General features: G+C 58.6%; 9 protein-coding genes across 9 annotated transcripts; 6 read left to right on the top strand and 3 right to left on the bottom strand.

The window, feature by feature from the left end:
* Window positions 1-59: 59 nt before the first annotated feature.
* Window positions 60-701, top strand: BO66DRAFT_473997 (uncharacterized protein; the record flags this gene model as incomplete). The annotated part of the gene is made up of 1 exon (XM_025653102.1): window positions 60-701. One exon carries the CDS (start codon window positions 60-62, stop codon window positions 699-701), a length of 642 nt encoding a protein of 213 aa, XP_025500477.1.
* Window positions 702-1,505: 804 nt separating this feature from the next.
* On the top strand, window positions 1,506-2,339 carry BO66DRAFT_441778 (uncharacterized protein; the record flags this gene model as incomplete). Its single annotated transcript, XM_025651361.1, has 1 exon — window positions 1,506-2,339. One exon carries the CDS (start codon window positions 1,506-1,508, stop codon window positions 2,337-2,339), a length of 834 nt encoding a protein of 277 aa, XP_025500476.1.
* A 206-nt stretch (window positions 2,340-2,545) lies between these two features.
* BO66DRAFT_422643 (aminotransferase class I/II-fold pyridoxal phosphate-dependent enzyme) lies at window positions 2,546-4,101 on the bottom strand (the record flags this gene model as incomplete). Its single annotated transcript, XM_025650060.1, has 4 exons — window positions 2,546-2,893; window positions 2,966-3,108; window positions 3,199-3,963; window positions 4,077-4,101. 4 exons carry the CDS (start codon window positions 4,099-4,101, stop codon window positions 2,546-2,548), a joined length of 1,281 nt encoding a protein of 426 aa, XP_025500475.1.
* A 460-nt stretch (window positions 4,102-4,561) lies between these two features.
* Window positions 4,562-7,486, top strand: bioDA (adenosylmethionine-8-amino-7-oxononanoate aminotransferase). Its single transcript, XM_025645922.1, has 3 exons — window positions 4,562-5,075; window positions 5,131-6,564; window positions 6,629-7,486. Exons 1-3 carry the CDS (start codon window positions 4,903-4,905, stop codon window positions 7,440-7,442), a joined length of 2,421 nt encoding a protein of 806 aa, XP_025500474.1. The 5' UTR covers window positions 4,562-4,902; the 3' UTR covers window positions 7,443-7,486.
* A 975-nt stretch (window positions 7,487-8,461) lies between these two features.
* On the top strand, window positions 8,462-9,962 carry BO66DRAFT_356305 (biotin synthase). The gene is made up of 2 exons (XM_025644879.1): window positions 8,462-8,703; window positions 8,785-9,962. Exons 1-2 carry the CDS (start codon window positions 8,491-8,493, stop codon window positions 9,769-9,771), a joined length of 1,200 nt encoding a protein of 399 aa, XP_025500473.1. The 5' UTR covers window positions 8,462-8,490; the 3' UTR covers window positions 9,772-9,962.
* Window positions 9,963-10,001: 39 nt separating this feature from the next.
* On the bottom strand, window positions 10,002-11,599 carry BO66DRAFT_380780 (M20 family metallopeptidase; the record flags this gene model as incomplete). Its single annotated transcript, XM_025645921.1, has 4 exons — window positions 11,411-11,599; window positions 10,489-11,315; window positions 10,280-10,419; window positions 10,002-10,222 (listed from the first exon to the last, which is right to left on the bottom strand). The coding sequence occupies exons 1-4, from the start codon at window positions 11,501-11,503 to the stop codon at window positions 10,002-10,004; spliced, it is 1,281 nt and encodes a 426-aa protein (XP_025500472.1). The 5' UTR covers window positions 11,504-11,599.
* A 456-nt stretch (window positions 11,600-12,055) lies between these two features.
* On the top strand, window positions 12,056-14,429 carry BO66DRAFT_458967 (uncharacterized protein; the record flags this gene model as incomplete). The annotated part of the gene is made up of 3 exons (XM_025652232.1): window positions 12,056-12,092; window positions 12,164-13,494; window positions 13,558-14,429. The coding sequence occupies 3 exons, from the start codon at window positions 12,056-12,058 to the stop codon at window positions 14,089-14,091; spliced, it is 1,902 nt and encodes a 633-aa protein (XP_025500471.1). The 3' UTR covers window positions 14,092-14,429.
* Window positions 14,430-14,767: 338 nt separating this feature from the next.
* Window positions 14,768-16,418, bottom strand: BO66DRAFT_441772 (uncharacterized protein; the record flags this gene model as incomplete). The annotated part of the gene is made up of 3 exons (XM_025651360.1): window positions 14,768-15,242; window positions 15,697-15,921; window positions 16,324-16,418. The coding sequence occupies 3 exons, from the start codon at window positions 16,416-16,418 to the stop codon at window positions 14,768-14,770; spliced, it is 795 nt and encodes a 264-aa protein (XP_025500470.1).
* Window positions 16,419-17,570: 1,152 nt separating this feature from the next.
* Window positions 17,571-21,098, top strand: BO66DRAFT_458964 (calcium-transporting ATPase 3; the record flags this gene model as incomplete). Its single annotated transcript, XM_025652231.1, has 4 exons — window positions 17,571-17,825; window positions 17,896-18,161; window positions 18,219-20,337; window positions 20,406-21,098. The coding sequence occupies 4 exons, from the start codon at window positions 17,571-17,573 to the stop codon at window positions 21,096-21,098; spliced, it is 3,333 nt and encodes a 1,110-aa protein (XP_025500469.1).
* Between the last annotated feature and the right edge of the window lie 1,063 nt (window positions 21,099-22,161).

Raw genomic sequence — 22,161 nt, 5'->3', positions numbered from 1 at the left:
ACGCAACCTGATCTGTGAGCCTTTGACTACCGTCAGTCTACTTTCACTAACCCGCAGCCATGGATACTCAATGGATCAACTCTGATAATCTTGACCTCCTGCAAGAAGCTGCAGACGCAATGTATACCGACAAAGGCAAAGGCAAAGGCAATAGCCAGAGGCTAGCTGACAAGATCACAGACAACCGAGTGCCGAGCTACATCCGAGGAGAGCTGCAGCTTCCCCGAAGGAAACTCGCGCCGCCTCCGCATGCCACCACCGCGACAGCCCGGCCCATCGTGCACGCCAACATCGTGACGCCTGGACGCAAGGGCTCCACCAGCGGTATCCCTTCCCCGGCGCGCACTCGCTCGAACAGTCACCCTACACGTCCGGTTTTCTCCAGTCTACCCACCCGTTCCAAGGGGCCTGCCGTAACCCCTGCGACCGCGCCTTGCGCTCCGCGGACTGGAAGCCCCCCAGTAATGCGATGTCACCGGTGTCAGAAGCTGCTGGATGACAGCCCGATCATCTGGAATGACTATCCAGGAGGACGGCCCGGTAGCCCGCCCAGAACCACGAGGTGGCATTCCTATTGCCTGTTTGGGCTGATTGCCGAGGACACATTGAGGCTCATTCCCCAGAAGGAAGCTCCCAAGAGTGAAGCTGTCGCGGCAAAGATATTCAACCGCTTTTTCGGTGGCGTGATGGGTTCTTCATGAAGCGAATTTTGCATCGGTTAGATAAGGCTTAGATTGCGACTTCTAGACTGCGATTCTAGACAGCGACTCCTAGATTGTGACTCTTCCGATTACTTTGGGGATTACTACAATGGCATTTTTTTTCTTTACATTATACTTGGCATATCCTTTCTTTTGATACAGCAATTTTTCTATGAGTTTCTCCTTGTGTTTTTGTGAGACAGTAGAGTCCCAAGATACTTGCTAGCATTGCTGCGGCGCTATGGTGGGCCAGAAGCAGATAATTCACAGATAGCATACTATGTGTTTATCATAGTCTCTCTTTCGTAACAGCAATATTGAGGCAGAACTCTAATAGTAACAACTTACAATCCCAGCAGAGTCGGCTTAGTCAGTATGGCTGTATTCCATAGCGATAGACAGTTCGATAAAAAGAGGGGCGTAGTGCAACCTTGACAATGCCAAGGACACTGAACCCTCCTTCTCCGTTGGTTTGTTCTAAGCACCCATTTCTTTGTCCACAACCTGAAGCTTTGTGTTTTTGCTCATTCAACTGCTTGTTTCGAGTATGTAGTCTTCTTCACAATGCTCCTCCACCACAGGGGTCCCTCGAGCCTTCATTATGCGATTATACAAAGATCAAGCAACGTTCTTCAGCGATGGGGACGTAGTGTTGAACCTCCTCAAGGTCATCGATAGCTATATAACTCGCCTACAGACCTGTGACTCGTGAAGGCAAAAAGACCAAGATCTCCATCACGGATCGCCTCGGGACAACCACGCATCACTAAAAGCTTTGAGCTCGGAACACACACCATTATCAACATGTTCCCCTTCGATGGTGCGTATATTGATGTTTCCAATGGCAAGCTGGTTCGACCCAAGCACCATTCGGGCAAGGAGAAGAAGGATCATAAGGATACCTCAAAGACCTCTGCCCACTCGTCCAAGAAGCACCACCATGAATCTCCAAAGGCACAAGCCAGCCACGCCCACAGCAGTACCACCCACGAGGAGCACCCACCGCATCACACCGCCGAAGATTGGAAGGACCACGACCCGGCCCTCCGGATCCCCTACTCCTCAACCGACTACGAATCGGAGGCCGTCTGTGCCCTCTCAGCTGCGAAGCTGGTGACCTCGCCGAACTTCTGCTGGGAGGACGCCTTGTGGGCGGGCTGCTCGCGGCATCTGACCGGCTGGAGCAACGTGAAGGCGCGGGTGGGGCTGGGGACGACGAAGCGACTCTGCTCGGTGGTCCTGGACACCGGCTCCCCGTTCAGCATCATGAGGCCCGATCATGCGCGCGAAATCCCCGGGGCCAAAATCTGTCCCTGCGAGTCGCCCTTCAAGCTGCACAGCTGGGACCAGGAGGACGTCCAGCTTGAAGTGACCGAGTACGCGGTCTTCCACATGTTCATCCCCGAGCATCTGGGCCGGCCCAACGAGGACCGGCGCTGGGCGCGCATCGTCGTCCGGGCCTTTTGTGTCCCCGGCACGTCGGACACCTTGTCTCTCGTGATCGGCTCCTCCGTCATGGCCCAGGAGGGGATCACCATCGATCTCAAGAATGGCGTCGGGGTGGTGAGCCCCGGGGATCTCGAGTTCCGTCTGGATATGGGTTATAATCCCGAGGCGCCCAATCGTAATTTCGAGTGAGTTCGATCGTATCTACCTGGATGCATACAGAGACTCACGTACCTACCCCAATACAATACGTTGTTTATTACCAAATTTACTATACTTTCTTCGAATCTTCACCCTCTGTTTTCAAACGGTGTGTCTACCGAATGCAGAAATCCACCCATATATACGTGTCTAATACATGCATACTTACAGCAACAGACCCATTTCCACCGCAACCCTCACAACCGCGCAACCTTAGCAACCTGCATCTGTTCCTCGCCCTGCGCCTCCTCCAACCACTCCACAATCGTCTCGACCAACCCATCGATCTCATCTTCCGTATTCCCCGCATGAAGACACACGCGCACGCGCTCCTGGCCCGCCGGGACGGTGGGCGGCAAGATGGCGCGCACGACGTAGCCGCGGGCCTGACACGCGGCCGCCAGCCGGCGGGGCAGGGCGCAGCGCAGCGAGAAGATCGGGGACCCCGGGTGATGGTCGAGGGTGAACAGCGTCGCGTCCACCGGCTGGATGGCGGCCAATCGCTCCCGGAGATACCGGATCCGCTGGTGCAGCGTTTCTTGCAACTATATCGAGTCAGCCTCCCATCCTATATCCGCGGGCCTCCTTGTTCCACGCAGATGCGGGGGACTACTCACCCCGACCGTCTCCCCGCCCTCCAGCATCTCATACGCGGTGCGGATCGCCGCGAGGAACGGAAACCCAAGCGCGGTCGTATAGATCAGACTCCGCGCATAATTGATGAGGTATTCCCTCGTATCAGGATCGCAAAGCACGACCGCTACACATGATGTTAATGTTAGCCAGCGTTCATCTTCTCCCCCGAAACTCCCGCTCCCCCCATATGATCCTGATAAAAAGGGAAACATACCACCATGACACCCCAAAGCCTTCCCAAACGTATGGACCCGGACGTACATGCGCCCCTCCAACCCCAACCCCTGCACGACCCCCGCGCCTTTCGGCCCACACACACCCGTCGCATGCGCCTCATCCACGACCCAATACCCATTCCCGCGCGGCAGCAACGCATCCACGACGGCCACAAACTCCGCCAGCGGGGCCACATCCCCATCCATACTGTACACGGACTCGACGACGACAAACACATTCCGGGAGCCGTCTTGCAGCGTCGGGTCGAGCTGGATCTGCGCGCTGAGCACCGCTTGCAGACTCTGGGGGCTGCTGTGCCGGAACGCCAGGGCCTGGGAGGCGCGGGACCGCCGCATGCCCTCGTGGGCGCTGGCGTGGATGGCTTCGTCATACAGGATCAGGTCGTTGGGCTGCGGGAGCGTGGACAGCACCCCCCAGTTGGCGTCGAAGCCGCTGTTGAAGAGGAGGGCGGAGTCGCTGTTGTGGAAGCGCGCGAGTTGGGACTCCAGGGCTTCCGTGTAGGCGGAGTTGCCATCGAGGAGGCGCGAGCCGCCGCTGGCGAGCGGGTGGGAGGGCGGGAGGGTGGTGAGGTGGTGCAGGTAGCGGCGGCGGTAGAGGGGGTTGGTGGAGAGGGAGAGGAAGTCGTTCGAGGAGAAGTCGGTGGCATTTGGGGCGGGGAGGGTCAGTTTGCGGAGGGTGTTGTTGCGGGCGCGTTGGTGCAGCGTTTGGCGGAGGGTTTGGCGGAGGGAGGGTTGGGGTATAGCTGTGGATTTGGGGGGGTGTGAGGGGGAGGGGGAGGGTAATGATGATGAAGATGGTGAAGTTGAGGGGGGCATGATGGATGAGGGTTTACGGGAGGTCTGTACTGTACAGTACTGTAGGCTACGATGTACATGTACATGCTAAGTTACAATCTGGGGATGGGGGGGGGGGCTATATGAGTCTCGATTATCTTTAGTCCACTCATGTGTAATCTCATTTGTCTGTTTTGGATCGGTAGTTCAGAAATTAGGAAATTAGGTCGAGGCCAAGCAATAATCAGCTCAATCTCGGAGATGCTGGGAGGGGTGGGAGATGGGTGGAGTCAAGCAATCAATTTTACTGTTAGTTACTCCGTGATTATCCAGGTGCACTAACTAGGGTTACCGTTCGCCGGCGTAGAGGCTAGTAGGCCGCCTACAATAGAACTCGTGATGGGGCAGGGCAGGGCAGGGCAGGGGGCCTGAGAATAAGGTAAGAGTCATCGTTCGTCGTTCTGCCTAATTGTCAGATTCAACCTTGCCCAGAGCGATTGAATTAGAACACGACCAGAACCCCCCCCCCCCCCAGCAAATCCATCTTGCAAATGGAAACTGTTGACTGTTGACTGTTGACTGTTCACTGTTGAGAGCCGGCTCCACTGCTCCACCGAGCCTTTCCAAACTGCCTTGCCGGCTTTTTAGTTTTCATCCTCGGTTCGGAGCTTCTTTTTTCGTCATTGTTCCATTTCTTATCGTTCCTGATTGTCTCTTCGCCCGCTTTTCTTCCCCACTTCCGTTTCCGCCCACCGGAAGAGACGGATTCTCGACCTCGGCCCTTCTCAAGACAGCAGCTACAACTTACAAGTGCTGTGAACTTGCAGCCGAGCTGAGGATTGTGATGAAGGCATAGAGAAATCTCCATTGAGCTCGCAATTGAATCGCACACACTTTACCCCCCCAAAATGCCCGCCGCCGCGCTCTGGCGCTCTCTGCGCGCCCACCAGGTCTACGGCGCCAACACCGACGTCGGCAAGACCATCGTCTCGACGCTGCTGTGCAATGCCTTACAGCATCACGGACCGGTGGGCTTCCTCAAGCCCGTCTCTACCGGGCCACTGAATGAAGCTGATGATCGGTACGGTGCTCCCATTCCACACACTCAAGCACACTGCTCACGGATTCAAACGCAGCCACATCCAACGCTACGCCCCGCACACGCAGACGCAATGCCTCTACCAATTCGCCGACCCGGTCAGCCCGCACCTCGCCGCCCACAAGACGGGCGCCGTGCCCAGCGACCCCGAACTCCTCGCCGCCATCCACCACACCCTCAGCACGTGGTCGTCGCAAACCGCCACCAAGCACGCCCTCGTCGAGACCGCCGGCGGGGTGCACTCCCCGGGCCCCAACGGCACCTCGCAGGCGGACCTCTACCGCCCGCTCCGGCTGCCCATCATCCTGATCGCCGACTCCCGACTCGGGGGCATTTCGGCCTCCATCTCCGCCTACGAATCCCTCCTCCTGCGCGGGTACGACGTGCACTCCGTGCTGCTGTTCCGGGACGACTACTACCAGAACCACAACTACCTACAGCAGTACTTCGCCAAGAAGGCCATCCCGCTCGTCGCGGTGCCGGCGCCGCCGGCGCGGCCGGATCCGCGGGACGGGGAGGCTGTGAGTCAAGACGCGGAGGCGATGGGACGGTACTATGAGCGGACTGTCAGAGAGGGCCGGTTGGGCGCGGTGGTCGAGGCGCTGGAGCGGAAGCACACGGAGCGCTGGGAGCGGTTGGAGGAGATGGCGCGCAAGGCCGAGGAGACGATCTGGTATCCGTTTACGCAGCATCAGGGTGTCAAGGCCAAGGATATTTCGGTCATTGATTCGGCGTATGGGGATTATTTCCAGAGTTACCGACAAGAGAAGACGGGAAATGCGGGCGATGGGGGTAGCGCACTACGCTCGACGTTCGATGGGTCCGCCTCGTGGTGGACGCAGGGGTTGGGCCATGGCAACCCCGACCTCGCCCTGTCGGCGGCGTATGCAGCCGGCCGGTATGGGCATGTCATGCTCCCGGGGAATATCCACGAGCCGGCGCTGGCGCTGGCGGAGACGGTGCTCCAGAGCCAGGAGAATCCCCGGCTCAAGCGGGTGTTCTACACGGATAATGGCAGTACGGGGATGGAGGTGGCGGTCAAGATGGGCCTGCGGGCGGCGTGCGCCCGGTACGGGTGGGATGCGAGTGCGGAACCCATCCGCATCCTGGGGCTGAAGGGCAGCTATCATGGGGATACGATCGGGGTGATGGATTGCTCGGAGCCCTCGACGTACAACAAGAAGGTGGAGTGGTATCGGGGCCGCGGCCATTGGTTTGATTTCCCCCTGGTGGCGATGAAGGATGGGGTGTGGAAGATCAGCATGCCAGAGACGGCGCTGGGAGATGAGCTGCAGTTTGGATCTCTGTCGGAGGTGTTTGACCTGGAGCAGAGAGTGGACTCGGAGGCGGGCCAGCGGTATCGCGAGTATATTCACCGGACCATCCAATGGTTAGTGCAGCAGGAGGGGATCAAGTTTGGCGCGCTGATGATGGAGCCGATCATTTTGGGTGCGGGCGGAATGTTATTCTGGTGAGTTTTATTTTCTTGTGTTTGTTTTTCTTTTTGAGGGCCTGTGGCTGACTTCGGGCCATAGTGACCCCCTGTTCCAGCGGTGTCTGGCGGACGTGGTGCGCCAACACCCGGAGCTGTTTGCCCCTGGGCAGAGCTCCCCGCCCGCCGGAGCGAACGACTGGTCGGGCCTGCCTATCATCTTCGATGAGGTCTTCACCGGGCTGTACCGATTAGGGCGGCGATCGGCCGCCTCTTTCCTGCAGGTGCACCCCGACATCTCCGTCAACGCCAAGCTGCTCACCGGCGGCCTCGTGCCGCTGTGCACCACGCTGGCCAGCGAGCCGATCTTCCGGGCGTTTTTGAGCGACGACAAGACTGATGCACTGCTGCACGGCCATAGTTACACGGCGCACGCGGTGGGCTGCCAGGTAGCGGTGGACTCGCTGCAGACGATGATGGGGATGGAGCGCGAGGGGGCCTGGCAGGGGTACCAGCGCGATTGGACGGTGGCTAGCAGCGGCGCTGCTGCTGCTGCTGCTGCTGCTGCTGCTGCTGCTGCTGCTGCTGCTGCTGCTGCTGCGGGGGCTCCTACGACGGGTCCTTCGGTCTGGAGCGTCTGGTCCCACGAGCTCGTGCGGGATCTGTCGCGGGCGGCCTCGGTTGAGGGGGTGTTTGCACTGGGCACGGTGCTCAGCATCGCCCTCAAGGATCAGCACGGGGGCGGCTACACCTCCCGGGCGGCGCAGGGGCTGCAGCAGCGCTTAGCCGCGGGGTCGGAGCAGTTCGCGGTGCATTCGCGGGTGCTCGGGAATGTGCTGTATTTGATGTCGAGCGTGACGTCCAAGCCGGAGTCGCTTCGGGCAATTGAGGAAGTATTGCGGGGAGGATTGCTGTAGGTGGCCGCCTGGTCGCCTTGTAGGTGGGGGAGGAGAGTCCTCCGGGGGAGGATTCTGCCGAGACTTGGGGGAGTGTACATACATACAAGGCAAAAGTGGTGTATATAGCCGGCTATCGTTTCGAGTCATAGGATTCTACTGTACATTCATCTTTGTCTTCCATGAGTCTATTCAATTGGTAACAGAAAAGCAAATAAGTATTTTCATTTGATCGTATTCTGTTGTCCACTTTGAATAAGTTAAGTTATGTTGCTGCATGGCTGTGGCGGATGACTCAGCGTCTGAGTAATCCGTCCTCACCGGGCGGCCTTCTCGCATATCCACCAATCAACGAACAGGCAAATGCGGTGTTTATTTTGTGTTGATTCAACCGGGTTGACATCACTTTCCCCATAGTGTGGCGGGTACCTGACCAACCAAATAGACTAATCGAAATGACAATCGGGATTGTCTCAATCCGCGGGTCTCCTTTGGTCCGAGAAGTCCAGACGAGTGGAGCATGGATGTCTGGGAGTCGGAGGAGTCTGGCCTGGTGGTGGTGGTGGTGGTGGTGGTGAGTTGGATCTGCAAGTCCCGTTGAAGTCAATTGCTTACACTGCATGGAGGAGGGAGGAGGGGGGAGGGGGGAGGGGGGGGTTGAACCCTCAGCGGTTGGGGTCAACACGACCGGTGAGGTTGTTGGCTGTAGCCTGTAGATTAGTAGCCCGTAACATAGCCCACAGCCTGCTCCTGCCCCTCCTGCCCCTCTCCAGCCCGAGGTTGTGTGAAGCTTGTCCAGCACTGCACTGAGTGACTGGGCTGTCCGTGTTCGGGGGGGTTTGCTGACTTGCTCGACAACTAGCCAAGTCATTATCGTAGATACTAGGTAGACTCGAGTAACTTACTGTACCCTGCCCTAGTCACCACGCAACTCCGAACCCCGGTCTAGTTTGTCCATCCCCATCCCCCCCCTCTTTCTTTCTGCACCTCCTCCCACACCACCCTTTTCTTTTCTCTTCCTCCCAGTTTCGACCTTTCTTTCATAGACAAAAATACAAACACATTGAGAATGATCTCGCTACGACAAGCCCTGCCGCGGACTGCCTTCCGCCGCGCCTACGGCACAGTGCAGTCGACCTCGCCCAGTGCGGCGGCGCTGGCGAGTCGAGTGCCGGCGGTGCTGCGAGAGGCGACGGATGCCACGACGCCGCGCACCAACTGGACCAAGGAGGAGATCCAGCAGATCTACGACACCCCGTTGAACCAGCTGACCTATGCTGCGGTGCGTACCACCACACCACACTGCAGTCCATGAACACATTCACCCCCTAGACTACCTACCCACTAACGCCGCCAGAAATAGTCCCTCGTCCACCGCAAATTCCACGACCCCTCGGCCATCCAAATGTGCACGCTCATGAACATCAAAACCGGCGGGTGCAGCGAAGACTGCAGCTACTGCGCGCAGTCGACGCGGCACAACACGGGGCTGAAAGCGACGAAGATGTCGGCGGTGGACGAGGTGCTGGCGGCGGCGCGGACGGCCAAAGCCAACGGGTCGACGCGGTTCTGCATGGGGGCGGCGTGGCGCGACATGCGGGGCCGCAAGACCTCGCTGAAGAACATCAAGTCGATGGTCAGCGGCGTGCGCGAGATGGGGATGGAGGTGTGCGTGACGCTGGGGATGATCGACGAGGCGCAGGCCAAGGAGCTCAAGGACGCGGGCCTGACCGCCTACAACCACAACCTCGACACCTCGCGCGAGTTCTACCCGTCCATCATCACGACCCGCTCGTACGACGAGCGGCTGCGCACGCTGGCCAACGTGCGCGACGCCGGCATCAACGTCTGCAGCGGCGGCATCCTGGGGCTGGGCGAGAAGGACGAGGACCGCGTCGGCCTGATCTTCACCGTGGCCAATCTGCCCAAGCACCCCGAGAGCTTCCCGGTCAATGCCCTCGTGCCCATCCCGGGCACCCCCCTGGGCGATCGCAAGATGATCCCCTTCGATCGCCTGCTGCGCACCGTCGCCACCGCCAGAGTCGTGCTGCCCGCCACCATCGTGCGGCTGGCCGCCGGCCGCATCTCGTTGTCCGAGGAGCAGCAGGTCGCCTGTTTCCAGGCCGGCGCCAATGCTGTGTTTACGGGCGAGAAGATGTTGACTACCGATTGCAATGGGTGGGATGAGGATCGCGAGATGATGGATCGCTGGGGGTATTATCCTATGAAGAGCTTTGAGAGGGAGGGGTTGGAGGCTGAGGTGGCCGGCAAGAAGGAGGAGGCCCAGCAGGCGGCTGTCTTGGAGGAGAAGGTGAGGGAGGTGTCTGCGCAGGTCGCGACCAGTTTGTGATTTGGGTTTGTTAGTGTTTGAATTTTGAGAAATGGCATTTATGACGTATCCTCTGCATTGTGGTGGTTGGGTTGGTCTGGATTGGATGATGTGTTCGGATACTTGGCTTGGTTCATCTGCTGTAAGCAGGTTGATCTTGTAGTGTTAGAGACAGCATTGGTGCTAGACACAGCGTGAATCCATCATGTACCCCCCCAAACTGCAAGGCATTATCTCCACCGGACATTAAACTACTCCCTCTCCGTCTCGAAATCCTTCTGCACCCGCGCCGCAAACTCATCGTCCACCAGCACCTGACACGCCACCACCGCCATCCCCGCCGCGCACGCCATCCCCCGCTGATACGCCTCGAGCGAGCCCGCGCCCTGGGTGAACCCGGGCGTGTGGTTGACCCCGTCGGTGGGGATGGTGAAGATGCCATGGAAGCCGGGCACGGCGTACGACACGTTGCCTGGTCCGATTAGCACACTCCCACGCAACGAAGACCAACCGGGGATGAAATACGTACCTTGGTCCGTCGACGCCCCGGTAATCGCACTCTTCTGCCCCGTATTATCGAACAAGGTGAGATGGCCCATCGCCCGCATGACGGCGACGTAGCTCTCGCAGATCGGGTTATTGGTCTTGAGATCCGCATACGACGGACCCCTACCAACTCGAACATCAGCATCAGCATACCCCTCAATTCAACTCACTCCCCAAAGCAAAAGCACGTACCACTCAAACGCGACCTCGCACCCCGTGGCCAGCGCCGCCGCCTCAAAGCACTTGACCACCCGCTCCGACAGCCCCTTCAACGACCTCACCGTCGGCGACCGGATGTAGTAATCCACGGCCGCGCTGCGCGGGATGACATTCGGCCGCTCCCCGCCGTCGACAATCACCCCGTGCACGCGCTGCGTGGGCAGGATCTGCTGCCGCAGCAGCGCGACATTCACGTACGCCGCGACCACCGCGTCCAGCGCGTTGACCCCCTCCCACGGCGCCGCCGCCGCGTGCGCCGGCCGCCCCGTGAACGTCACCCGCAGCTTGTCGTTGGCCAGGTACCCGCCCGGCAGCACGGTGGCCAGCGTCAGCAGCCGCGGGTTCTGCGGCGCCATCGGCACCGGGTGCACCATCAGGCACGCGTGCACCCCCGTGTACGCGCCCCGCTCCAGGAGCTGGATCTTGCCGCCCCCGGATTCCTCGGCCGGCGTGCCGAGCAGTTTCACCGTGAAGTTGGCGGCAGCGGCGGTGGTGGGGGCTTCAGACCGCATGGCGTGGCAGGTGGCGAGGAAGGCGGCGATGGAGCTCGTCGCGATCAGGTTGTGGCCGCACGCGTGGCCGATGCCGGGCAGGGCGTCGTATTCGGCGTTGAAGGCGACGACGCGTCCGCGCGACGGGTCGCCGTGTGTGTAGGTGACCTCGAGGGCGGTGGGGATGTCGTAGGCGGAGCGCTGGATGGTGAAGGTCAAGTCTGTGGTGGTGGTGAGGGTGTCGAAGAGGGCGCAGATGGCGTCGTGGGCTTGATGTTCCTCGTACGCTAGTTCGGGGTTGGACCAGATCTGGTGACTCGGTTAGCTCGAGTGGTTGATGGGGGCTCATGTTTGTGATGAATCCCTGTGGGACTTTTTGTATCATAGGTGATTAGGAAGGCTACCTTCTGGTTGATCTTCTGTAGTTGGGTGTCATAGTTGCGCAGGGCTTCCTGGACGCTGGCGATGAAGCGTTCTTGGGCGGTTTGAACAGTCATCTTGGGTGATTTGACAGTGGAATCCTGCCTTCTCGTGAGTATTAGACATGATGGGCGCTATTTTATATCTGTGCGACCCAGACCGTCAGAATCTCCCCCTCTGGTGATGCGGAGATGCGGAGATGCTCGCCGCAGTTCATGCCCGGCTTATCAGGCATTCCATTCCACCCGCTTATCGATCGGCTGCATTGCCGAAGCGGAGTGGGCTCCGATTGCCGATCTAATTGGCTCAGTGCCGCGGACAGTCACCTGACCCCTGCCGACCCAGCCAATCGCGTTGTCTGCCTCGGCACTTTGCGCGGCCCGGCTGTTTCTCCGGAGTGGCTCCCTTCTGGACAATATCGCGACGGCGAGATCATCGGCACTCTTCCCCTCACCTTGCAGTCTCCCTATCGCTTAGCATTGGCTTATCTGCGTGGTAGCATCGCTTACTGCCTGTCAGCCATCACATTTACAGAATATACATGACCCTGATAGACCCCCACTCGACACAACCCCTCCGCGAGCAAATGACCCAGTGGAGCGCTGCCGAACTCCAGCAGCACTATCGGGATGCATAAGCTCGGCAAGAAGACTCGCTCCAGGACCGGTGAGGATCCACTCGGATACCGTGTCAGCAGTAATCTTGGAATGATTCACCGATCGACTGACGCTACGCAGGCTGTCGCACGTGTCGAATCCGCAAGGTCAAGTGCGACGAGGAGAAATTGGCCGTCCCCGGCCAGCCTGAACCGCAATGCCGGCGTTGCACCGCCGCCCGCATCCTGTGCGAGTGGAAGGGCGGCCCTATCCCCCGGCCTTCTGCCAGGAGAAATGTTTCCGCATCCACGACCAAGGAAGTAGTACAGAAGACGGAGGGTAATGCGGGTAGCCCGGCCCATGGTACGACGGCACGAAAGAGCCCCCCTACGACAACAACGACGACGACGACGCCGCCCCCTCAATCCCCAAGGATTCTCACCCTATCGTCTCCCGGAGGCAAAAGCAGGACCGTGCAAGCGGCCAACTCGCTTGTGCTGACCGGCTTCGACCGCTCGTGCATCGCCTACCTCCAAGACTCCGCGCTGGTCGTGCTTCTTGGCAAACACTGGCCGTGGTCCGCCATGTCGTACGCCTACCACAAGATCGCGGTCCGGGAGCCCATGGTAATGAGTATGTTGTTGGCGAGTACGGCGAGCGAGATCCGTCGCGCCCAGCTCTACGACAGTGAACAGCCACGGGACGCGGTCGAGACGGTGGCAGATCTAGGGGGTCGCATGCATTACGGACGGGCGCTGGCCGGTCTGCGGGAGGCATTGCGGCCGGAGGTCGAAAAGTCGTCGGAGCAGCTGGAGGCCATCTTTATCACTTTGTGGCTGATGATCGACTACGAGAACCGCTTCGGCAGCGGCACCGCGGCCATCAATGTGCACATCCGGGGAATCGAGAGTTTGCTCTTCAACCATGTCGTTCCGCTATTGAAGCCTGCTTCATCCGCATCGGCGCTTGGTGCAGAGGGGGGAAGGGCAGGTGCCGGCGCCTTGCCCTGGGGGAAATCGACGAACGCCGCTGTAGATAGCACCGAGAGGACAACCATGTTGCCGACGAATAGTTTGCCTGGGCTGGCGACCAGCAAACTCCGTCACACAGCGGTACCTCTCTTCCTACTGTGGACGTTGTACTTCTTCACTCCCGGGGCCCTCTTCTGCGGGCCTGCGGCCGCCCGACTCGACGCCGACCTCTTCCGGTTCTTCATCCAGGACGAAGCCGAACAAAGAGGCCTGAGTCTGGCGGAGCTCTACCGCATCGGCCGCCAATCGCCCCGCCGCTTCTGGGGCGACTCGTACCCGACGGCGGCGCAGCTGGACGACATCGAGAACCAGCCCGCGTTGGTCCTCTACCACCGAAGTCATGTCTTGCAGTTCAAGATCACCGAACTCTGGCGCCAAGGCCAGCAGACTTCGGAGGTGTCGTATCGTCGTCTCGTCGACGAACTCACCTTGGTCCTGGAGGTATGTATGCCATTTCGTAGACTTCCCTTCCCTATCACCTCAGACGTGCTAACCCCCAACAAGCAAAACGACAGCATCCTCACCACCGCCCTAACCGCCCCAACCTGCGACTTTGCCAGCCGACGCGTCCTGGAAACCATCTTCTGGGCGACCATCACCTTCTACGGCACGATCGTGTACTTCCATCTCTGCTTCAAGGACACCGTCCCGCCGACGTCGACCACCACCACCCAACAACACACCGCACAGCTACCTCCGCTGGAAAACGCGGTCAACCAGGTATTATCTCTCTCTCTCAAACTCCACCGCAGTCGACCCCACCTGATGGTCCGGATCATCTGGCCGCTGTTCATCGCGGGGATCGCGACCCCGGACCGCATCTACCAGGATTGGGTATCGATCCGGCTGCAGGAGCTGGGCCGGTACGGGCTGAACTACAGTCGCGTGAGTCGGCGGTTCGACGAGATTGTGATCCAGGGATGTGACCCGTTCGTTTCAATTTCTGCTTCTTCCGCCGATGTCGATACTCCTGCGGAGGAGGTGCTGGATGCGGAGGATCTGGGGCCGGGGCTGGGCCTACCGATGCGGATTGGTTGAGTACTACGATTGTATGAAGGAAGTCACTCGCATTGATGGCCCCCTAAACAAGGTCCAGCCCGGTCGCTGGGCTTCCATGTTTCGGTCGATCAAGAAATAGACACGGGGCTTGACGCAGGCATGCGACATGCGGTGGCTTCAGGGAATGATTCTAGAAGCTAGTATTTTCTGGGGGTTTGCTGTGTTCTTGCTTGGCGATGATGCATGATCGGGGTCATGATGCATATTTCGCTTGTTTACTTTTACTAATCGAAACCAGAGATCCCGTTGCTGGGTTGGGGTTCATTACCAAGGATGATGCGTGCGGGGCACGCTGAAGAGAGGCGAGGCTGTACGCCCAGCAATTACACTGAACCTTACACAGGAGGGGGGTAGTACAACACACGTTACTTCATAGCAGGAATCGCTAACGCAAACTCAAACGCCAACCCCCAAGTCCAAGACCAAGATCAAAACCACCATATTCCAGACAACGCGCCAGCCAACCACACCCCAAGACGCCAGGAGACACCCTTACCCACCCTAACCGTGATACCAACCGATAACTAGAACACCTGCACGCATTCTTGGCGACAGACTCGGCGGCACCAAAATAGCACAGAAAAAAAAAAGGTCGGATAATCGGCAAGCAAGCGCATCATACCACCACACGCACAGCAAAGCCAGTCATCATGATTCAACTGGAACTATGCTTCAACGACGCCTGACAGATCGGACACCGATACCGATGCTGCTCGACCCACAGAACCAAGCACGCGGCATGAAAGACATGGTTACAGCGATTCAGCACGACCACCTCATCCTGTTGTGGATGCGGTTGCGGTGGCTGTTTTTCGGTCGGTGCATGCTGCTGCTGCTGCTGCTGCTGCTGCTGCTCCGCCTCTAGCTCCGTGGAGCAAGAAGACGAGGAAAGCGATAGCGGCACCGACCCGCGGCGCCAGTCGCCCAATCCGGATTCCAATCCTAATCCCCGTTCGAGATCGGAGTCTACTGCGTTGGTCGGTGCCATCACTCCGCTGCCGCTGTGGTAGCCTCGCTGGGGAATCCATGCGGGTTTCGGTTGTGTTGGCGGGAGGTTGTTGGTGGTGGTGGTGGTGGTGGTGGGAAACTTCTCGTTTTCGTCTACTTTCAGACGCTCAAGACAGATGGCACTAGACCTCGCCCGAGAGTCGGGCATAACATTAGCATAATAGCATAACTTTTGCGCAATACCGAGAACGGGGTGGCAAATTGCGATAATCCACGGAGATGTGCGATGCGATTGGGGTGTCCTGCAGCATAACGACCCAAGAACGAGAAAGATAAGAGAGGGAGGGAGGGAGGGAAATCCTCGCCAAGGAATCCCGCCAAGAATCTCCGCCAAGAAGGGACTCTTGGCTTGCCTCTCTCACTGAATCAATCCTCCGAATACGCGGGGTGGGGAAAGACACCCGATGACATAAGCAGCAACCCAAAAGCGAAAAGCATACGAAATCAGACAGGGAAAAGCGACTCGGGATCCAGCCAAGCCAGCCAAGAAAAACAGCCCAGAACAACCAAACTTTGAAGTTTCTGGACCCCCGCCGGATGCGGAAACCCCAATAAGACAGAAGGGAAACAACGTACCAGGATTCCTGGGCATAATGCCAGGTCTCGTTGGTGCCCGAATGGGTTTGTTCTTCGAGCCAGCGCTCCACGCTGATCGGGAGCTGTTGCATTGAGGGACTGCCAGTCAGCGCCTGGAGGGCGCTGTCCCGCCGGAGGGGGTCGGCGGCGGTCGCGGTGGAGGATGTGCCGCCGGCCGCGGCGGCGGTGGCGGCGCGACGTCGGCGACGGTGCCATGTTAGAGCTCTTGCGTTGTTGCCAGATTGTTAGTGATGGTGCTGTTGATGCTGTTGAGACTGGTGAAGAGTGTTTGGTCGTGTTGGGGGGTATGTCGGATCTGGTGAGGTCACTGCTGCTCGGTGACCCTCCCCTCCCCTCCCCTTCCCTCATCCCTCATGCCAACTCAAAAGAAAACCAAGATCTTGGCGCCATGATATGTAGTACGCCGGCAAACGAGATAAGATCTTGGCGGCTTTCCTTGAGAGGCTCTTTTTTGGGGTAAGGTAGGGCTGGAGGGAGGGAGAGGGGGGGATGTGGGTGGGCGGAGACCAGAATGACGAATCTCTCACGAATGAGCGCTCCTCCACCCACCCAACCGACACAAACAGCGGCGGCGGGGAAAGCAAGACAACAGAGAGAGAAACTCACATGGGCAGAAAGCTAATGACGATGAACAAAGCCACGGCTCCGATGATCACGCCGACGATTTCGCCACTTGGGGGGGGAGGGTCGTGCTCCGTCATCGGCAATGTTGTTAGTTTAGTTTGATGTGTGTGTGTGTGTGTGTGTGTGTGTGTGTGTGTGATATGCGAATCACAATATGATCAGGGAATCGATGGGGACCACGTGAAGCTGCGATGCGCGCGAGGTTTGATGTAGAGAACGTAATCCTACATAGAAGTCGGATGTAAGAATAGTCAGACAGACGCGCAGGGTATCCAGCCGTGGCAGGTAGCAAGCATAAGATAAGTTCGAAAGGGCTAATGCAGTATAGTATGTAGTCGATGGCAGAGAGCAGAAAAGCAAGACAACAAAAAAAATAAAATCACACAAAAATTCGGACCAACCGACCGGGGGTGGGAACACTTTAAAGTGTGTGCCCCCTATTTGTTATCTGAGTACAGTACAGTATTGCTTTGCTGTTTCAACTCGCACCTCTCCCTCTCCCCGCCGGACGGCATCACGCAGGAAGGGACCGAAGGGGGGAAACGGGAACCCAACACGAGGACAGACTAAAGGCAAAACTGTACTTGACTGTACGATGCGATGCATCTTCCCGCCAAGGGCTGGGCTGGGCTGGGCTTCTCTGCTCTTTCTCCGCGCTGCGGAACCGGCTTGGCAAGTTGAACCGGCGGGTACACACCCTGGCTCAGCTAATCACATCCCCAGATCCAACCCATGCAGTCATTTCTTCCCATTTCTTCCCCAGACTTGGAACCATGGATGCAAGCACAATTGTCTGCGTCATGGTTGCTGCGGCGAATCCTCTCACTGGACTGTAGGGGTTCTTGGCGGGAGCTGGGCATGACAGTTTCCCCAATTGCCTCCCAATCGCCCCCAAGTCACCCACTGTCTCAGTAACGGGATTATCGGCGAAGCGAGATATGCCGAGAAGTGGTGGATGGAGGTAATCGGAGATGATAGTGTTATATAAGGCTGTGCTCCCTTCGTTCCTCGGTTCCAGGACATATTCCAAATCGATCGGATGCCAGATCTAGCTAGATCTTTTTATTCAGCAACGACATCTAGACTATTGATAGGTTACGTGGTTTAGAGAGCACTGCCATCATCTATGACATCGTCCAGATAGATTAGATCCCTTGCTTTCTCTTATCTTTTGATTATCAATCTTCGACCTTTGACCCGAACCACCTGACTGAGTTCTCGATTGGAAGATGAAATCCAAATCTAATAACAACAGCAGCAGCAGCAGCAACAACAACACCCCCGGCACGCGTCTGTCGCAACCGGCGCACTCGTTACCCTGGGAGACCATCCTCCAGGAACTGCACGTGAACCCGGACCAGGGGCTTTCCAGTGCGGAGGCGGCCGCGCGGTTGCAGCAGGATGGGCCGAATGAGCTGGAGGATGACGAGGGGGTCTCGTTGTTGACGATTGTGATTCGGCAGGTGGCGAATGCGATGATGCTGGTGCGTGAACCCCCCCCCCCCCTTGGAGCTACACCTTCCCTACAAAGACAGCAAGCTAACCCCCGTCAAGGTCCTCATCATCGCCATGGCCGTCAGCTTCGGGATCCAATCCTGGATCGAAGGCGGGGTGATCGCGGCGGTGATCGGGCTGAACATCGTGGTGGGCGTGTACCAGGACTTCGCGGCGGAGAAGACGATGGGGTCGCTGCGGTCGCTGAGCTCGCCGACCGGCACCGTCACCCGCGACGGCAAGACCAAGACGGTGCCGGCCAAGGAGCTGGTCGTGGGCGATGTCGTGGAGTTGAAGGTCGGCGATACCGTGCCGGCCGATGTTCGGTGCGTCCCTTCCCCAAAACCCTAACTCTTTCAGAAATCAATCTGACCGCACAACAGTCTCATCGAAACCATGAACCTCGAGACCGACGAAGCCCTGCTGACGGGCGAATCCCTCCCCATCGCCAAAACCCCGCACGACACCTATGCGGCGGACACCGGGCCCGGCGACCGCCTCAACATCGCCTACAGCTCGACGACCATCACGCGCGGCCGCGGCCGCGGCATCATCACCAGCACCGGCATGGCCACCGAGATCGGCCTCATCGCCGCCGCCCTGCACGCCTCCAACCACTCCGCCCGCTACAAGCGCCGCACCCCGCGCACCAACCCGGAGGACGACTCCCCCAAGAAGCGCGAGAAGGTCCTCAACCCCCTCGCCAATCTCTGCCTCTCGACCAGCGCCTACGTGCTCAATTTTCTCGGGCTGAACACCGGGACGCCCCTGCAGCGGAAGCTGTCGGCGCTGGCGCTGGTGCTCTTCGGTATCGCGGTGGTGTTTGCGCTGGTCGTCATGGGGGCGAACGGCATGCGGAATGATCGCGAGGTCATTATCTATGCGGTCGCCACGGGGCTGGCGATGATTCCGGCGTGTCTGGTGGTGGTGTTGACGATCACGATGGCGGCGGGGACGCGGTCGATGGTCAGTCGGAATGTGGTGGTGCGGCGGTTGGAGAGTCTGGAGATGTTGGGGGCGGTGCAGGATGTCTGTTCGGATAAGACGGGGACGTTGACGCAGGGGAAGATGGTCGTGAAGAGGGCTTGGGTAGCGGGTGTTGGGGGGTTGGTGGTTGTGGGTGAGGGGGGTGATGTCCTCGATCCGGGCAATGGGGACGGGGTGAGGTTGGTTTCTGGGCCCGAGGTCGAGGCAGGAGGGGAGAAGGAAAAGGGAGCGAACCCAGACAGTGGTCAGCCCTGGGAAGCGCGCAGGGAGGGCTTGTTGAATGCTCACGGGTCGGGCGCCCTGTTGCAGCAGTACCTCGATGTCGCGGCCATGGCCAACCTGGCCCACGTGCATTACTCGGATGAGTCGCACGAGTGGCAGGCCCGCGGCGAGCCCACGGATATCGCCATCCAGGTCTTCGCCATGCGCTTCCAGTGGGGCAGGGAGCGGTGGACGGGCGGCCGGAACCCGCTCTGGACGCAGAAGGCCGAGTATCCCTTCGACTCGACCGTCAAGAAGATGTCGGTGATCTTCGAGAATGCTGAGACCTCGGCCCAGATGGTGTTCACCAAGGGTGCAGTCGAGCGGGTGCTGGAGGCGTGTACGCAGGCCGTCTGGACCGCAGGCGCAGACGCCACTCCGCTGGACGAGGAGAAGAGGCAGGAGATCCTCCAGAAGATGGAGGATCTCGCGAAAGAAGGTCTGCGTGTGCTCGCGCTGGCCTGTCGGCCGATTGAGCCCCGCGACGAGACGCCCGCGCGAGAGGAGGTGGAGAAAGACCTCACCTTCTGCGGGCTGATCGGGCTGTATGATCCGCCGCGGCCGGAGACGGCGGGGGCGATCGAGGAGTGTCGACGCGCGGGGATCACGGTGCATATGGTGACGGGCGACCACCCCGGCACGGCGCGGGCCATCGCGGCGCAAGTTGGGATTATCCCGCGGGACATGGCCAGCGTGGCGCAGGACGTGGCCGACGCGATGGTCATGACGGCCAGCCAGTTCGACCGGCTGAGTGACGAGCAGATCGACGAGCTGCCGACCCTACCGCTAGTCATTGCTCGCTGCGCGCCCACCACCAAGGTGCGCATGATCGACGCCCTGCACCGACGCGGCCGGTACGCCGCCATGACCGGCGACGGGGTCAACGACTCCCCTTCGCTCAAGCGGGCGGACGTGGGCATCGCCATGGGCCAGTCCGGCTCCGACGTCGCCAAGGACGCATCGGAACTGGTCTTGACGGACGACAACTTCGCCTCGATCATCAACGGCATCGAAGAAGGCCGCCGCATCTTCGACAACATCCAGAAGTTCGTCCTCCACCTGTTGGCGGAGAACGTCGGCCTCGCCCTGACCCTGCTCATCGGGCTGGCCTTCAAGGACGAGAACGGCCAGTCCGTCTTCCCGATCGCGCCCGTAGAGATCCTCTGGATCATCATGGTCACATCTGGCCTGCCGGACATGGGACTGGGGATGGAAGTGGCGGCTCCGGACATCATGGATCGCCCGCCTCAAAATGTATGTTAGCCCTAACCCCTCCCCCTCCCCTTCAGCAGAACAGCCCTAAACTAACCCCCCCTCACCAGAAACAAGGCATCTTCACCTGGGAAGTGATCATCGACACCCTCGTCTACGGCGTGTGGATGGCAGCCCTCTCTCTCTCGGCCTTCTCGCTGGTGCTCTTCGCCTGGGGCGACGGCAACCTCGCGACGGGGTGCAACAGCGACTACACCTCGGCCTGCGACACGGTCTACCGCGCGCGCGCCACCACCTTCGTGTGCATGACCTGGTTCGCCCTGTTCCTGGCGTGGGAGATGGTCGACCTCCGCCGGAGTTTCTTCAGCCTGCCGGCCACCGCATCCGAAAACCAATCCCAATCCAATACCAAAACGTTCGTGTCCCGACTGCGGGGCTGGCTCGCCTCCCTCCGCCGCAACCGCTTCCTCTTCACGGGCATCATGATCGGGTTCGTGACCACCTTCCCGATCCTGTACATCCCCGTCATCAACGACGTGGTCTTCAAGCACATCGGGATCTCGTGGGAGTGGGGGGTCGTGTTTGTCGAGGCCGGGCTGTTTTTTGTGGGTGCGGAGGCGTGGAAGTGGGCCAAGCGCGTGTATTTCCGGCGGGCTGCATATAAATTGCGGCAGGATGGGAAAGGTGGTGGTGGTCGTGGGGGGTTGATGGAGCGGGAGGAGAAGCGCGATTTTAGTCGGTATACCACGATGAGTCGCGAGGAGGGCGGCGGGGTCGTGCAGAAGGAGGTGTCGATGGTTTAGATTTTTCTCTCTCCGGTAAGGAACTTACGGGGGGATGATAGATTCTTTGATAGATTGTGCATGGTTTTTCAATCGTGTGGGTTAATGAATCGTTGTTGTCTTTCCACTTTGGGCACTTGGGGGAAGTGGTCCCCAAGGCTTTGCGGATCCTCAATTAGCATATAGCTCTACTCCTACATGAGGAATTGTGTACTGGTGTGTAGAAAGACTCTTCTGGCCTGTATAAAAGAAGAAAAAAAAACTGAACTACCGATACCACTATTTTCGACTTGCGATAGTGATCTTGATCAAGATAGATTGTGGAGATTTCGTTTATCTCGTTTGACCTTTGATGTAGTCACCATTGAATCACCATATGGAAGAAAGTATTGAGTTCAAAAGCCTAAAGAAAGGCTCGAAATCCTAATCAACGTGTCATGTCATCAAAGAGCGGTTGGACACTGACACTGCGTAGAGCTGTCCTTCAATCCCCCGCCCATTCCGGTCCACTTGCCATCCACTGTACCTTACCTCGAGTGTATAGTCTGACTTATTAGATGCTAAATGCCCAAGTATGTCGAACACTCTCCTGGCTCAATGCCGGGAACTCCGCAAACTTAACCCCGGCCAGGGCAAATAACGCGTCTTGGCTTGTCGGTACTATACGCAGCGGCATAGCAGGTCTTTCCATCCCCTCCGCCACTCAGCGCGGAGCACTACATAAGACCAAAACGAAGGTGAGATGTAAGGTCACGAGGTATGCTACATTTTGGGGATTGAGTTATGAAATTACCTTCTCGAAATCGCAAGGGCTATACCACTCGGGTCAGTTCATGGTGGTGAAAGACCCAGGATGGTGAGAGTGATAGATAAATTACTAGTTGAGTCCGATCTTGCAGCTTGGCCCATTGCATTTCTTATGTTCTATGCGGGGAGTTCAATTGGGATCGAATATCAGATGATGGAGATTGCTTAACCAGGTGAAGATTTATCCTAAATATGAGCTACCGTATCGAGGGAGAGGGGTCGGGGCCATGGGTGGTTGCAACACTATCAACGACTGAAGGAGGTGTTCCGTAGATAG

The sequence above is a fragment of the Aspergillus aculeatinus genome (assembly GCF_003184765.1).
Source record: "Aspergillus aculeatinus CBS 121060 unplaced genomic scaffold BO66scaffold_48, whole genome shotgun sequence".
In the NCBI taxonomy this organism is placed as follows: Eukaryota; Fungi; Ascomycota; class Eurotiomycetes; order Eurotiales; family Aspergillaceae; genus Aspergillus; species Aspergillus aculeatinus.
The sequence above is the reverse complement of the archived record's forward strand: the minus strand, read 5'-3'. Positions and strand labels throughout refer to the sequence as shown.